At 41.4% G+C, this 16,119-nt stretch overlaps 1 protein-coding gene and 1 long non-coding RNA gene across 2 annotated transcripts; one reads left to right on the top strand and one right to left on the bottom strand.

Moving 5' to 3' along the window:
* Positions 1–6,932, top strand: LOC120574707. Its single transcript, XR_005641887.1, has 3 exons — positions 1–188; positions 452–596; positions 5,207–6,932. It is a non-coding gene; the product is annotated as an uncharacterized LOC120574707 (long non-coding RNA).
* Positions 6,933–7,344: 412 nt separating this feature from the next.
* Positions 7,345–15,295, bottom strand: proza (protein Z, vitamin K-dependent plasma glycoprotein a). Its single transcript, XM_039825068.1, has 9 exons — positions 15,140–15,295; positions 14,054–14,192; positions 13,176–13,336; positions 12,977–13,001; positions 11,863–11,976; positions 11,620–11,754; positions 9,083–9,198; positions 8,878–8,995; positions 7,345–8,334 (listed from the first exon to the last, which is right to left on the bottom strand). The coding sequence occupies exons 2-9, from the start codon at positions 14,130–14,132 to the stop codon at positions 7,799–7,801; spliced, it is 1,284 nt and encodes a 427-aa protein (XP_039681002.1). The 5' UTR covers positions 14,133–14,192; positions 15,140–15,295; the 3' UTR covers positions 7,345–7,798.
* Between the last annotated feature and the right edge of the window lie 824 nt (positions 15,296–16,119).

The raw sequence follows: 16,119 nt of genomic DNA, 5'->3' as shown, positions 1-16,119 counted from the left end.
CACACACACACACACACACACACACACACACACACACACACACACACACACACACACACACACACACACACACACACACACACACACCTCCTAAATATAGGGTATTTTCTTAATATCACTGTCACAGGCTGGAGACTACGCACATTTTGGACTCGTGCTTCTCCAGATCCTACTAGTTCCAGTTTGCGGTACTATTTTCCCATTTTCACTGCGCTAACTCAAAGAAAATGTTCTATTCGGTCTCAAGTTAAACTATTAAAACTCAATTTCCGGTGGTATCTTTCAAAATTGAGTTCTTAGGCTAAATTCACACCATCTTAATGTGACTATATTGTTAATAATACAAATCTGTTTTTCACAAAATAACAAAAGAATAGTAAATGGACTGCATGTAGGATAACCTTTTTATCCAAAACACTTTACAATTTGCTTCTCATTCACACATTTACAGGCACTGGTCTAACCAACAGGGGCAAGTTCAATGTTTGATCCCTTCAACATGTGGACAGAAGTCAGAAGAAGCCATGGATTGAACCACATACCCTGCTATCAATGGAGGGTCTGCTGAGCCACAGCAGCAGCAACAGAACCAATGAGTGAGTTGACCAGTTGCTATGTTGTTCTTACTTAGGCTACTATTTGTTTAAATAATGTCAACTCACAAATCCCCACCTCCCTTCTTCTGCAAGGAATCGAATTCATTGTATGAGGTGAGACTCTTATTTTGAAAGTAACCCAGCCTCTTTTCCGGGTTAACTCTGGTTATCTCTGGCTCCTTGACACAGCCACAGACTGCTGTGGTGCTTATTATTTCTCCCTCTAGTCACATGCTTGTTGTCGCCTCAGCTGCTCCCGTCCATCTACCAGGGAGGCTTTCAATGGTAGAGGCCCCCACTACCCCAACCCCCACCCTGGCTACCATCCTGCCTTTATGCTGGTGCATGATTTGAACCAGTGGAAGTTATCTGTGGCAATGTTGTTAGAATGTGCACTGGGTCCCAAAATTGTTACCACTGCAGTCTTGGACAAGCAGAAGCAGAGCCTGGCAGCCATGACACCTCTGACCAGGTACACATAATGCTGCTGCTGGTCTCAAATATTATCAGCCAAGGAGAGATGCAAACCTCGCCTCTCCATCCACTCACAGAGTTAGATCTTATTTTATGGGATTGCAATAATCCAGTGGTTTGGGGGGGTTAATCTACGCTTTATCATCTACATGTTAATGGTAAAGACAAATCCTGCTGCAATATGAGGGGGACACTGGGAACCAACAACCAGTCACACACACATTCTGCATGAAATTGCCCTCTTATTGCCTCTTTCCCTTTCACACACATAAATACATGCAAAGTTAAATGACATGCGTAAGGAGGCGTATCATATGGAATGGCAGCTGAGGATGTGAGACTAATCTGACAGGTGCAGGCTGAGAGAGTGACAGCATGGGAAGAGGGGGTGGAGTAAAAGGACGAGGAGGAGGAGCGGCCACTACTTGAAACAGGACGACTAATAAGATTAATGGCTCCCCCACTTTATCAGCAGACAGGCTCAGGCAGTACATCATCAATACCTTCCTTATTCTCATCATCTGTGTTATCAGCAGGGAGAGATTGCGTACAGAAAAGGCGATCATAACACTATTACACATAAGTAATCACAATATTTGGATCTGGAAGAACATCATCTCGCCAGTGTAGGATTATAGTGTATTTAAGAAGCGTATTAACATGTAGTGACTGAATGTGGAGCTTTGAATATAAATTTGACAATGTGATTTTAAGAAATAATTTGGGATTTTGTGGAATACGCTTTTTTTTCTCGCTTTCTTGCTGAGAGTTAGATTAGTAGATTGATACCAATCTCATGTTTGTATGTAGCTGGAGCCAGAAGTTGGTTAGCTTAATTTAGCACAAAGACTGGAAGCAGGGGGACACAGCCATAGACAGTATGGACACAGCTAGCCTGGCTCCGTCCAAAGGTAACAAAATCTGCCTACTAGCACCTCTAAACCTCACTAATTAACATGTTGTTCATCCATACAAAAACCGAAGTGTAAAAACAACAATTTGCTGTTTAACGGGTTTATGTAGCTAACTACAGTCTTTATTGGCCAGGCACAGTAACGTGTTGTCACTGTGGGGTTGCCAGGCAATCAGTGGAGACTCCAGTCAAGAAATAGTCTGGCACATAAGCGTCTGTAGAACTCTGTAAAATTAAACAAACCAGATATAACATGTATATACCATCTCTGAACTGGGAAGATTGGTTTCTCTGTTATTTGCACCATTATACTGGAATGAACTGCAGAACACAGCCTTTTTGTTAGCTCCTCTGAGTAACTTTAATATCTTTAATAATATTTTTGATTTTTTAATTAATTTGACTGTGTCTGATGACTGAATGAATTGTCCTGTTGTGATGTTGTGTATGTGTAATTTGGTCTCTGTCTTGACTTCTCTGACAAAGTCTGCGAGCTGAAACGTGTTTTGGTTCCCCTTTTTTGTAGATACTCTTCACCAGTGGAGAACTCCTGCTTCAATATTTATAGAGGGTGACAAATTACCTCTCTATCAGTATGATGATCATGTGTAGGGCTCAGTCGCTGACTGATATAGCTTCCCTGACAGGCAGCAGGCTAACCTTGGCCCTGCCTGGTGAGTTATTGTCCTTTAATGAGGAGAGCACATGCTGTTAAGGTGTCATGTGTCTACAGGAACAACAGTGTCACAACCACTGTCTTCCATGTTTCCTTTGGTGTAAGCAGCTATATATGTTGTGCTGTATGTAAAGACTCAGTTTTTTGTGTCACTGTCTCTTCCCCCACCTGCTCTCTCATCCGTCCCTTCGTTACGTGCCCCCTGTGCTGCCCGGAGGTTGCCTCACCTCATTAAGACCCTGCTCGGCTCAAACACAATGAACCACAAAAACGACGGCAGGGTGGCCGACATGCTGCATCTGTTTCCAGTGACATGCATCAGGATGACAGCCTATGACCTCACAGGATGTATTAACTATGACAGGATGCAGGTGTCCAAAATTAGCAGGAAAGAGAGTCTAATTTTAAAGAGCATTTTGTTTCCAGACACCCATTTTAAACTGCAACGCATCTTACAGAGGCGGAGGATGTGAAGAGTGAAGAAAGAAAAGTCAGTTGAACAAGTATTTCTTGTATAAATACTACAAATACTGACAAGTACTAGTGAAATACGCTGACTTAGTAACTGTGGTATTGAAGGTAGAGTGTTTAGTGGGATAATCCTGACCTCATTTGTTCATCGCGCTGACTTAAACTGGCCGCCTGTCACTGGCTGCCCAGAATACTGAAAACCTGGGAGGGTAGATATTAAAGGTCATCTGAATGTGACCTTGTCGGGTCAATTTAAAACAACCTATATACAGATTTGCATGTTCTGTATCCGGCGGACAGGACAGAAACACTCACACATACACACATGACCACTTCAAAGACCGCCACATGGACCATAGTGCAATTGTTTTCATTCAGTGAGCCTTGCAGAGCTTTCTGTCAGCTCCTCAGGTTCTCTCAATGGCTCCAATCAGGATTTAACCCTTGGAAGGTCAGGGTTGGGTCAGTGGAATAAAGGCAGCTCCAGGATTTACCTTCCTCCTCTATCATCTAGTTTGTGTCCGCATGCTGAAAGTGACATATTGTTTTTAAAGCCTGTCTCAAGGACCGAGGTGGATAGAGGATATTCTTATTTTTAATCAGCGGTCAGAGAAGTCAAATTTTTCTATTTTTAAAATAGTGTAAGTGTCATTGAAGATGGAAAGTCATTAAAGATCAGATGATGATGATACTTTTATAGTAGATATATATATAGAGAGAGAGAGGAGAGAGAGTAAAGCTTAGTGATCATAAGACTATAACATGAGGTTGGGTGATTTTTAGCTATGGCAGCAGTGCAGTAACCTGACGTGCGTCACATACCAGATGGTTTGTTAACACAGAACCATCTGAGAAGCTGTCATTGGAAAGAAACTGTTTGGAAAAGGGCAAGCACTTTTAAAAAAATACCTGGCAGGTGACCATATATCTATCACTTCCATTGTATTGAACGGTCATGGCCGTCTCTCTCTCACACACACACACACACACACACACACACACACACACACACACACACACACACACACACACACACACCTAAACCAAGCCTTAGCTGCCATTGGTTCAGTAAGCTGATAGTTCAGACACAAACGCATTCCTAAAGCCTGACAAGATGGATTTTTGTGTGATATGTGATCCCACAATTCTCGCCTCATCTTGTGATATAACAAGAATCCAGCTGTCAAGCAAGATAAGCGGTCCACCGGTTGGTTCACCACTTAAGTCTAATGTGAAAAATCTTACATTAACAACTATTATTCATTCATGGTCCCCAAAGGATGAATCTAACTGACTTTGGTGATCCTCTGACTTTCCTTTTAGTGCCACCATGAGGTTAAAATTTGTGGTTTTGAGTGAAATATCTCAACAGCTATTGAGATGGATTGCCATGACATTTGGTACAGACATTCATGTCCCTCTCAGGATAATTTGTGATCACTTTGGTGAAAATGTAATTTGTCTAATACTTTGGTATATGACCAAACATCAGCAAAACTAATGACATTCCCATCAGCCTCTGCTGTCAGATTGGAAAGAACGGGTAAATCTTCCAACGTGGCGGCATTCATTCCAATATGGTTACCCTCGCTACCTTGCAGTCAAACCAGATACTTGAACTATACGAACACACATCTCTTTTAGCTGAATGTATTCAATTAGTGTTAGTTTGGATTTTATTTCAATATAATTGCCAATGGCTTTGCAGCAGTGTTACTGCTTGTTTGTTTATTGACACACCTGCAGTTTTTTTCCACAAAGTGGGAGATATTGTTACAAGTCGTTTTATGGTAAGCAAGAACGAGGCATTAGTGCTAATTAGCAAATGTTAGCCTGCTAACACACTAAACTATGATACATCCATGTGGTGAACATTATACCTGCTAAACATCAGCATGTTAGCATTGTCATTGTGAGAATATTAGCATGCTGATAGCCTAAGCTAAGCAACACCTCACAGAGGAGCTAGCATGGCTGTAGACTCTTAGTCTTGTTAAACAACTAATAAGCGGGGGGGATTTTACTAGAGCTGCGTTATATAAAAGTCCACAGCCTGTCTCTCTCTTTCTCTTGCAGCCACTTCATCCCATTCCAGGCCCTAACCTCTCGAGGTCTTGTGTTACCTCCACCCTCATGCACAATCACCCAACCAAGTGGAAGCTGCTTTCTGGGGTGGGGCAGAGTTTGAGACGGGTGGGGTGACTGCAGAGCCCTGTGTCCGTGAAGTCCTGAAGAGAGAAAAGATTGGGGACATGGATTTTTACAGGATTTACAGGATCATAGGCGTGCCTCCACTGATAGCAGAGCTCTCATTATACATAGCACGAGACTCCTTCAATCTGCCTTCCACGGTCAGACATACTGCTAACCCCCTGCGTGGATTCAGACACCACACAGACAGATAATCCCTCCTAAAGTCTGCAATTTGATGTTGCTCCCCCAGATGAACAAGACACATTAGCATGTATGTGTTATGCATACATACAAGCATTGACGCACACTCACACACAAAGGGTGGGGAGGATTTGCGATCACAGCATGCAACTACTTTTTTGGGTTTGGGGAGAGTAAAGGATTATTGATTTAGGACACTGGCCAGATGTACCCATATGCCTGACACAGTGCAGTAAAATTCAACTATTTGCAGCAATCTTGTCCAGCAATGGCATCATTTGATTTGTGTAGACTGAAAGGTTTTACAATGAGTGCTTTCACTTCCCACTATCAGTAATGGCCTTGCTAATGTTTTTCTCCAGGGCCTTTTCATTCACGTCTAATATACTGTAAGTCCATCAATCTGTCCATACAATGACTGACTTCTTTTCTGTGTCAACATAAAAAATCCCAGGTCTCTTGCTCTGTCCCTGCTCTTCATCTACAAGCCATTTTCCATCTCTTCATCTCGTTACTTTCTCAGCCTGTCAAACACCTCTCACTCTGCCCCTTTTTCCCCTCTCCTGCTATTTTCTTTCCCCTTTTAGCATTCACATCACATCCTTGTCTCCCCATTTGGTCAGAGTTTAGGTTTGATTAAGGGAATAGAATCAAACTGATGCAGTTGCTCTTTGATATTTAAGTGATATTCTGAATCAGCAGCTCAGAGCACATGAAGTTGAGCTTCTACCTTGCTCAGTGTGTTTACTGTGCGCCTCTGTGTATATGTAAGATTGAGCATATAAATGGAGCTGGCAGGACCACAGAGCAGGACCAGACTCAGAAAGGAAGGAGCTCCACTCAAATTAATCTCCACTGGACAGCCCAGTAAAGGAGCAGAGCCATTTTTGGGAGCAAGGAGCCATCTCCTAGGTGAGTGCCATGGCAACAGCCAACGTGGGCCCCAGCTCTCAGAGCTGTCCTTTTCAAGCTTCCGATCAGAAGTGGCAGGCCAGGTTTTTTGTTATGTGGCGTCTCTTACTCTCTCTCTCTCTCTCTCTCTCTCTCTCTCTCTCTCTCTCTTGCCCATTATTCTGCTTCTCCTTTTCTCTTCCTGCATGACACGGTCCTGGCCTTGTTCTTATACAGGAAGGCTGTGAGAAGACTGCAGAGGGAACTGTCTGTGGGAAAATGTTGCCAGACAACACAGGGGTATGTGACAGTGAGTGCAAGCAAATAAAGGGACAAAAAGGGGAAATAAGACTAGATGAGATAGATTGTCAGAGCTACATTTGAAACTATGAGAACTGCAGATTTGATGCTTTGCGCATGCTTGAAAATGTCCATGTTTTAACACGGCAGATAACAGAAATAGAAGAGCCTTTACATTTAAATCACCATCAGAATTAAATAACTTTCTCAATCTTTACATGACTTTAAGACTTCATGGCTTGTTTCAAATGTGCTTTTTCTACCTTGTGAAGCTTATAGGTTTCATTGCACATCACTAGCGCCATTATTTTATTCTGACAGTTGTTCACTCATTGTATATTTTAGTTTCATGCAGAGGAAGCTTGTTGGGGATAGGGATGTAGTGGGTGTTGTTTTGGTTGATATATTTAGATTGTTCTGTTGTTATTTATTTACCATATATTATATTATTCTTGTTGTCTGCTAATATCTATGTTTCTTTTTACCATAACCCACCTCAAAAAGACAATGGTGCATCTCATGGGGATAACCCGCAACTTTAAAATTTACATCTACTTGAAAATTTTCCTCAACATCATTCCAAAATATGTATATGTATACTTCATCCTGAAACAATGACAGAACTGACATCAGGTGTGTTGTTAGAGTTTATTACATTCATAGAACAGTGATTACCTGGTCAACCAGTACAGTAGTCGCTAAAAATAACATCACATAAAGGTTATTAAGGTACGTCCACGTCACAAAACATGCTGAATAATTCAATGCATTTCTTGCTGCTTCTGAGCCTCTGGTTGGCAGATGCATACAGAAAGTGCTTCTCTGTTTATGTTAACAGAGCGCCACTTTGTGGATAAATTAGGAAGTCCACAGAGATAGATGGGAAGCAATAACCTATATTGAGACTATATGGTTGTCATAGTTTTTTCCATTAGGAGATGGGTATTAAGACTCAAAGACAAAACGAAGGTTTAGCTAGAAGGGCTCAATGAAATTAAATGATCTGATTCCCTGCTTTAGTATTTATTCACCTGCATTATAATATATTTTCCATACCCTCCATGTTTTCCCTGACTTCCCCACCTAACGTGAACCCATGAGAGGCCGCAGCCAGCCGAGGTGGCGCGACACTTTCTGGAAGATGTAGCCTTTGTTGCAGTCGGCCCCTGGCGGCTGGCTGACCACCCCAGTGAGGTAGAACACCTCCTTGTACAGGGTGAGCAGGGGGCTGCCAGAGCTCATGGTGCAGTCAGCATTGGTCCGGGGAGTGGTGCAGCCCATTTTATTGGTCATCAGGTTGGGGTGAGTCTCCAGACACTGAGGCAGGCGGTTGTACGCCAGTAGGTTAAAGGCGAGCGGGCCCTGGAAAGCAGATACCTGACTGGGTTCTTTCCAGCCAGTGACTATGGCCGGGAATTCTCCCATCATCAGGACGCTGTCGGCAAAGTCTTTTTCTGGCACACAGGCAGCAGTCACTTCCTTTTTAAAGATGATGCGGTCACGGAGCTCAATCACAGCCAGGTCATTTTCCGGGCGACCTTCCACATAGCGCGGGTGGACGTGAACTATTTTTACATACAGCGTCTGCTCTTTATCATCGAAGTTGGTGCTGCGCTTGCCTGAGGACATGCAGGAAAGACAAGACATTCAGGATGATAGTGTTTCTCAAGCTCATGCACACATACTGACAGGTAGAGCTGCAAAGATTAGTCCATCAATCATGTTAGTTGATCGTCAGCAACGATTTCGATTTTGTGTTAAGCAAAAATGCCAAATATTTTCTGGTTGCAGCTTCTCAAATGTGAAGATTTAAAGCTCTGACTATGTGCTAGGAAATTGAATATGTATGGATTTTGAACTGATGATTATAATTTGTAAATAAGCCAATTAATAATAATAAAAATGTATAATGTAATTGGATTTTCGTGCAGCTCAGTAGAGGAGGCAGACTCTGTATCAAGTAAAAGCTCAACATTGTACACAGTTCTTCTTAGTTAAAAAAATGTCCTTAAGCTTATGTGGATTTTCTTTGGGGGGTAATGGGTGTTATTTTGTATCAGGGGATGTCATTGTTGTAGCTTTTGTTGTTATTTGTTTTGTCTTTGTCATTAGTAGTAGCAGTTACAGTGGTAAAGTAATGAATATGTGTTTTGTCTACTCACCGACAGCCACCTGGAAGGAGCTGTATTTGTTGGCACACTGAGCTGAAGTCAATACCAGGTTCTCCTTCAGAATGACGCCGCTACAGAAACCTGCAGACTCTGAACTTTTCAGAAGAGCCTGCAAACAACATAATGACATGCAGCAATAAGACCCTGCTTTGTTGAGATGTGTAATGTGTCACAGTGTGAATGTGTGGGCTCCTACCTGCCAGGGACACTCTGTAGAACTACAGCTAAGTCCTTCAAAGTTGCTGCGAACATTGCTGGCCAGTCTGTCATCCCACCGACTCAGACTGTTCACCTTACCACAGGGGAATTTGACTGAGAGAAGAATGTGAGATGATATAATTACTTTATTTTATTGTTATATTTCTCTGACTGAAATCACATTTAGTCATCCCTTTTTGCAGTTGAAAAATAATGTCAACATGTTTTCTAAATGTATTGTTAATAGAGTTTATTATTAGGTTATTTATTATTAAAAGGAAGAAAAAAAGCTCTCAGAGGAAATATCACAAATGATCCTTTTCGTTTCAGCCGGCTGGAGGGCGTGTCTATGTTTGATTGACAGCAGCGCGCTGACTGAGCTCCAGTGTTGTCAGAGACACAGTTTCCCTGTCGATATGTTTCCCCTTAAATCTGAACTAATCCCTAACCCTAACCAGCTGTCTCTGTTACGCCTAACCATAACCCAACCTAAGCCCTAACCCCAACCACGGCGAGAGGAACAGATTTTGACACAAGAGAAAACGTAAACCAACTTACACTATATCTTACAAGTCATAGGCAAGTAACATTTGTAGCTAAGTTTACATGTTGTTTAATGTGCTGCAGTTGACCAGCTAATTAGCTAAATTGCCTGCAAACTCATGTTAGCAGAGCACTTTTTTCCCAGTGAATGTTAATTTGGTGGCTTGTTCTAGCCCCAGTTTGTGCCTCTCATGTATCAGCATACATTTAGGTCACAAAAGTTGTTTAAAAACACTTACTGCTGTTCTGATGGTATTATCAGAGTCTTCAAAGACTCTTCTAACCATCTGGATGAAAAAATATCCTGTCCACTGCACCATCATTTTTATTTTTAACCTGTTTCCTCTGTTTACCAATCAAAACAAAGATGTCAGCCCGCTGGCTACCTGGGGTCCGTTCCAGGTAGGAGGTTTAACAAACTCTGAGTGTAACCCTGATGTCTGAGTTGATTTACCCTGAGATGGGAAAATCTGAGTTTTTGGTTCCAGAACAGCTGATTTGAGTTGTTTCAATCAACTCAGAGTAGGTTCACTCAGGGTTACGCGCGTGCACCACCACTATAAAAAGGCAGCATGAATGGAGCCTTGATACTAAGATTCACCATGGTAACAACCACAAACAAACGGGTCGGCGGAAATACTCATGCGCACATACAGCGAGTTTGAACATGTATTTTGTTAAAAAAGCAAGACAGCGGTTGCTGCTGCAAAGAGAGAATTGGTGTGGGAGAAAATTGCTGCTCGAGTCAAAGCGTACGCATTAACAGTGTATTAATTTCATATTTAATCACAGTTAACTTGGAACTGGAATTGTATTACACCTATAATTTCATTTAGGTGCAATCCTGTGGGCGAAAAAGTAAGCTATACTAATCCCATTCTGAGGCTGCAGCACCATGATCATTAACAGAACTATAATGTATAATCATTTATTTCTTTTTAATGGCTCTCACTGGTTTGTGTCCAGGGAACACTACAAAAACATTTAAAAAAATGTTTCAGACCGAGTCACACTTTTCTGACGGCTCTACATGCAGTGGCTTTACTATAACACGGTGATCCTCTACACTGTTATAAAGAAAACTGCCGTTTGCAAAAAACGTAATGCGACACAAAGAATCTGCTGGGATGTTAAAGCCTGTACACGATGGTGGATGTTAGTGATATGAGGACGGATAAGGTATATCTACATATCTAATGGACTGTGAAAAAATGTGGAAATGAAAATACATTTAGTCGGGACTCAATATCATCCCCCGACGTAAACTCTCTGTGAAGTAATACAGCTTTTTCATCAACGGGATCGTCGACAAAAGGACATGACATGTTTGAGAATTATTTTTTATAATCTGCCTAACAATATGTTTTTTTATTCATGCAGATAACAAACTGCATTAAAATGCGCCTGATACAGACTGAATGAATGAGAAAATGAGAGAGAAGAAACCTCGAGTTTCTCTCAGTCTCCTCTGACTGAGACTGAGAGAAAAACCTGTTCCCGACCAGGTTAGGTTCACAGACTCAGTTACCATAGTAACTGACTCTGAGGTGAAGTTACCTCTCTTTCTGAAACAGAAAACCCAGAGTTTCCCTCATCTCAGGGTTAACAAACTCAGAGTTTTCACTAAACCTGCTTTCTGGAATGGACCCCTGGATAGCACAAACTGGGGCAAGGCTCGTTCAACAAGCAATGGTGCAGGACAAGATTTCATGTTTGTAAGTCAGATAAGAAGGAGACTTCAGCAGGAAAGCTAATGTGGGTTGTTGTCCAAAGTCTGTGGCTCTCATGTTGTGTAGCAGGCTGTTGTCTGGCTGTTAGTCAGTGTGACCGTCTGCTCTGCCTACGATGGAACGCTAACGTTACCGCTTTATAAAAAGATGTGGCTTGGCTGTATGGCAAAAAGCTCTCAGTCTATGTATAGCATATATGTATGCTGTAGCATAAAATACATTATGAATTTCAGTTTGACATAAACACTGTAAACAGACGTACCTGCAGGCTCACACTTATTCCTGTCCGTGTTGCTGAGCTTCCATCCGCGGGCGCAGGAGCACTCGTAGGACGTGTAACCTGGTTTACAGAACTGGGAGCAGCCTTTGTTCTTTTCCAGGATGCACAGAGTCTGGTCTGCATCGTGGAAACAGAAGGAAAAGGTTGCACGCACGCACACACACACAAAATGAGAAGTGAATTAACAGTGATGTTCACAGACAACTTGCCAAACCTCCTCCTCACCTTGTTCACAGTGGACCCCTGAGAATCCCGACTTGCAGACGCAGTCGTAGCCTCCCACACTGTCCGAACACATTGCTCCATTCTTGCAGGGGTTCTCTGCACACTGGTCTCCGTCTAAACACAGACAGGAAGTCTATGAGAAGATGCAATGTAGGCTACTGATAATGACCTCATAGCTCATAGTATTTGGAAACCCTAAACCTCTTGATTTAAATTATCTTGGCCCCTTGGCTTCGAACAGTCGTTCAACTGTGAGGAGTCTTGGTGTTGTGTTAGATAGTGCATTTAAGCTTGATAAACAAATATCCGCCACTGTCAGATCATGTTTTTTCCAGTTGAGAACTATAGCCAAGGTAAAGGCATATCTCCATCCTAAAGATCTGGAAAGGGCGATAAATGCCCTTATAACCTCTCGCCTTGACTACTGTAACTCGTTGTACGTGGGCTTAGATAAGTCATCGCTTCAGCGTTTGCAGTTAGTCCAAAATGCGGCTGCACGTCTCTTGACAGGAAAGAGGAAGAGGGACCATATCACACCTGTGTTGCGTCACCTCCACTGGCTCCCTGTTCATTATAGGATCGATTTTAAAATTTTACTACTGACTTTTAAATGCTTAAATGGCCTGGCTCCATTATATTTAACAGAGCTTCTGCACGCTCATATCCCGGCTAGAGTGCTAAGATCCGCTAATCTCCTCCTCTTGGATGTACCGAGAAGCAGACTAAAAACCAGAGGTGATCGAGCCTTCAGTGTAGCTGCCCCTAACTTGTGGAACAACTTGCCAGTCCATATCAGAACCTGCCAAACTCTGGAATGCTTTAAATCATTGTTAAAAACTCATTACTTTTCTTTGGCTTTTCCTTCGAGTTAGGTTTGTTATTTCCTGGTAATTTTAATTTTATTTTAATTTCACTATACCTCGTATACTGTATATTACACATGTTTTATTGTTGTATAAAATGTATGAGCAGTAATTTGTTGTTGTTGTTTTAACCTGTGAAGCACCTTGGTCAACCATGGTTGTTTTTAAGCGTGCTATATATAAATAAATTGATTGATTGATTGATTGAATGACCGTGTGGTGATGGGAAATTATTTTAAGGTAGCACTTACCAATGTAGACAGACCAGAAGATATCCTGCAGGAGAAAATATGCGTAAGTGCACAGTTGAAGCGGCACAATCGCATTTACACAGTGCACTCATGAAATAGGGGCAGACTGAAATATAGGCAAAGAAAAGAGGAGGCACTGAGGAGGTTTGAAGAGAGAAGGAAATGAGGAGGGAGTTAACAGTGAAGTCCTAGAACTCACCGTGCGATACGAGTCCTGAAAGACCTTTCTGGCCTCCTCGTAGGAGCACACCTTCTCCATGCAAACCTGCTCCAAGCTGGAAGCCGGAGCCGGGTTACTGCCGTCCACATTCCTCTTCTGGCGAGAGATCACAGAGCTCGCCTGCTGCTTATCCAAGAACACTGGAGGAACAGGTAATGTCTCAGCTGGTTCTTCCACAACAGACTGACCTACAGTTTGAAGCTGTTTACCCATAAAGAGGCTTGAAGCTGCACATATTTTGTGTGATTAACAACTAGTTTGACTGAAATGTTTCCGTTGATTGAATAGACTGTCCTACTATTTTGCCAATTGAAAAATACTAAGATTTCTATTTTATAGCATTAGAAAATTAACTCTTTGTAATGGTTCTTCTCCCCCCAGAGTCTCAGATTGAATTGTCTTGGTTTGCAGCTGACAGAAAAATAATCACTAACTATTCTGATAAACAGGATTTATCACAAGTCATTTTTTAAGTAAAAGTGCCCAAAATTCTCTTAATATCTTTGGGTTTTGGACTGTTGTGACATGTTATAAACCTAACAATAAATCGCTTAAACTGTCAAGACGGTAATCATCATGAAAATATCAAGAACATTTAAAAAAACATTAACTTTTTTATCTGATAACATAGAAGTAAACTAACCCAAATCTGCACTGAGGCTAAAGCTGTTATTTGATAAAGCCCCCACCCCGAATGTCTTAAAAACACAGCAGAGAGAGTCTGACATGTCATATACTCAGCCCGCTGCCATCTTGACCTCCTTTTAATTCCTCACTTCTCTTTCCTCTCTCTAGAGCTCAGACTACACCATGGTCGAGCTCTGCAGACCCATCTGGCTCCACGCTGGCCCACTCACCTGTGTGGGGGGTCTGAATGGCTGCCACAGCCCCCGCCAGCAGACACAGCAGAGAGGCAGATGTGATGGAGGAGCGCATGGTGACACTGAAGTGTGATCTGAGTCGAGTTGTCGGTACAGCAGGGATAAATGTGTTCTCCTACAAATAAGACGAGCAGATTACAGACATGATTGAAACGCACCTTAAAATTCTGAGCTTTGTCTCACAGTGTCTTACAAATGTATTTGTTTTCTTAACATGGCTTTTGCCTGTATTGTGGTTCATGATTGAGTTAAAGTAACAAAGTAATGAATAATATAATTTATATCATAGAAGATAATAATATGATAATCTATAAATAAAACAAATTTGCCTTATTTTTGTAAGTAAAATTTAAGTAAATAATGTATTTATATAGCACCTTTTAGGAGCAGAATTTAGAAAGAAATAAGGCAACTAACATAAAAAAGACATAAATACAGATACAGGAGGATTAAAACACAGTGAAATAGAAAAATAATAATAATTCCAAGTCAATTCAAACCTCCCAGTCACAAGGAAATGTAATACCATGTTGTAAATGTATTGTTATTGTGTTTTTATTTGTTTAATAATGTATGAGTACCTATGACCTCATACTGTTTTCAGTGATTGTGCAGTTTTCCTGCATGTCTTCGCTGCACTGCTGTCATATAAATGGGCCTTATAGACTATCTGTTTACACCTTGTAAACAAACACTGAAGGCCTCTTAAAGAATATAATTTACGTTTTTAGTACTGAGAGTCAGCTCTGCAGAGGACAATGTGTTTATTTTTTACGTTAGAGAGCTTACGTTTTCTGTCTGCGTAGCGTTTTATCCACCAGCCAGTCTGCATTTAGCTCATGTGGTGTTACGAAACAAAGAGGAGCCAGAACAATTGTAACGCATCTTCTGTGCTGCAGTAATGATCCGTTTTCCTACAAGCTGCTAGAATGTTTCACGTACACAAACATTTAAATATTTACATATCCGTCTCTGTTTTCAGGGCGGGTCCAACATGTGTCTGAGTAACGGTACGAATCATCAACAACAACAACAACAACAACAGTGAAGCTCGGTACCTACCGCTCCGGACTGAATCAAGGTCCTGGCCAGCTGGTCCTGAAACACTCCACAGCCTGCTGCACGGATCGGGCCTATTGATCTAAAATAACAGATGATGACAACATCCGAGGCTGCTCACTGCTGCTTACTGCTTGTGGTGAGTGTAATGACAAAGAGGGGCCACCAGAGGGCGCTGTAAGACTGTCACAGTGCGGTACAGTTCGTTGCCCTGCAGGATCAGACCCACATTGTGGGTGACTCCTCCACGTGAGCCTGCAGGACGGATAAAGATGAGTTTAAAGAGCATTACAGTAAAGATAATAGGTAAAAACCTCAAGCTCATAGACAGCAAAAAAAAAAATTCACAAGGAACAGATTAGACAAGACAACTCTTGTTAATGCACTGTACTTAAGTACAATTGTGAGGTACTTTACTTGAGTATTTCCATTTTATGCTACTTTAAACTTCTACAAATAGGGCAACATTTTACGTTTTTACTCCACTATATTTATTTGACAAATTTCAAATTTCTTTCCTCTCTCGTTTTCCTCCCTCACTCAGATTTGTCTTATTTTATTTTATTATTGTCCTTTGGAGTGTTCCGGCCCCCATGCTGAGAACCACAGGACTAAACTACCTTACAGTATATATATATATATATATATATATATATATATATATATATATATATATATATATATATATATATATATATATATATATATATAATATAAGTAGTAAAACTAGCTCCACCTCAACCAGCTACAACAGCAAAATGCTGCTTACACATTGACGCATCAGTTTTTATAATGTCATTTAAACCGATATAGCCGTACATGTTGCTTAAGACTTTAAATGCATGACTGTTACTTATGCAGTAATGGAGTATTTTTACATTGTGGTATTGTTAAGTTTATTTAAGTAAAGGATCTGAGTACTTCTTCCACCACTGTCCAAAGTACAAATGAAGGTGAAATGTGAGATGAAATGTTTGTGCAAC

This window comes from Perca fluviatilis, chromosome 15, assembly GCF_010015445.1.
Source record: "Perca fluviatilis chromosome 15, GENO_Pfluv_1.0, whole genome shotgun sequence".
Lineage (NCBI taxonomy): Eukaryota > Metazoa > Chordata > Actinopteri > Perciformes > Percidae > Perca > Perca fluviatilis.
Note: the sequence above shows the minus strand (reverse complement) of the source record. Positions and strands in the feature narration are given on the sequence as shown.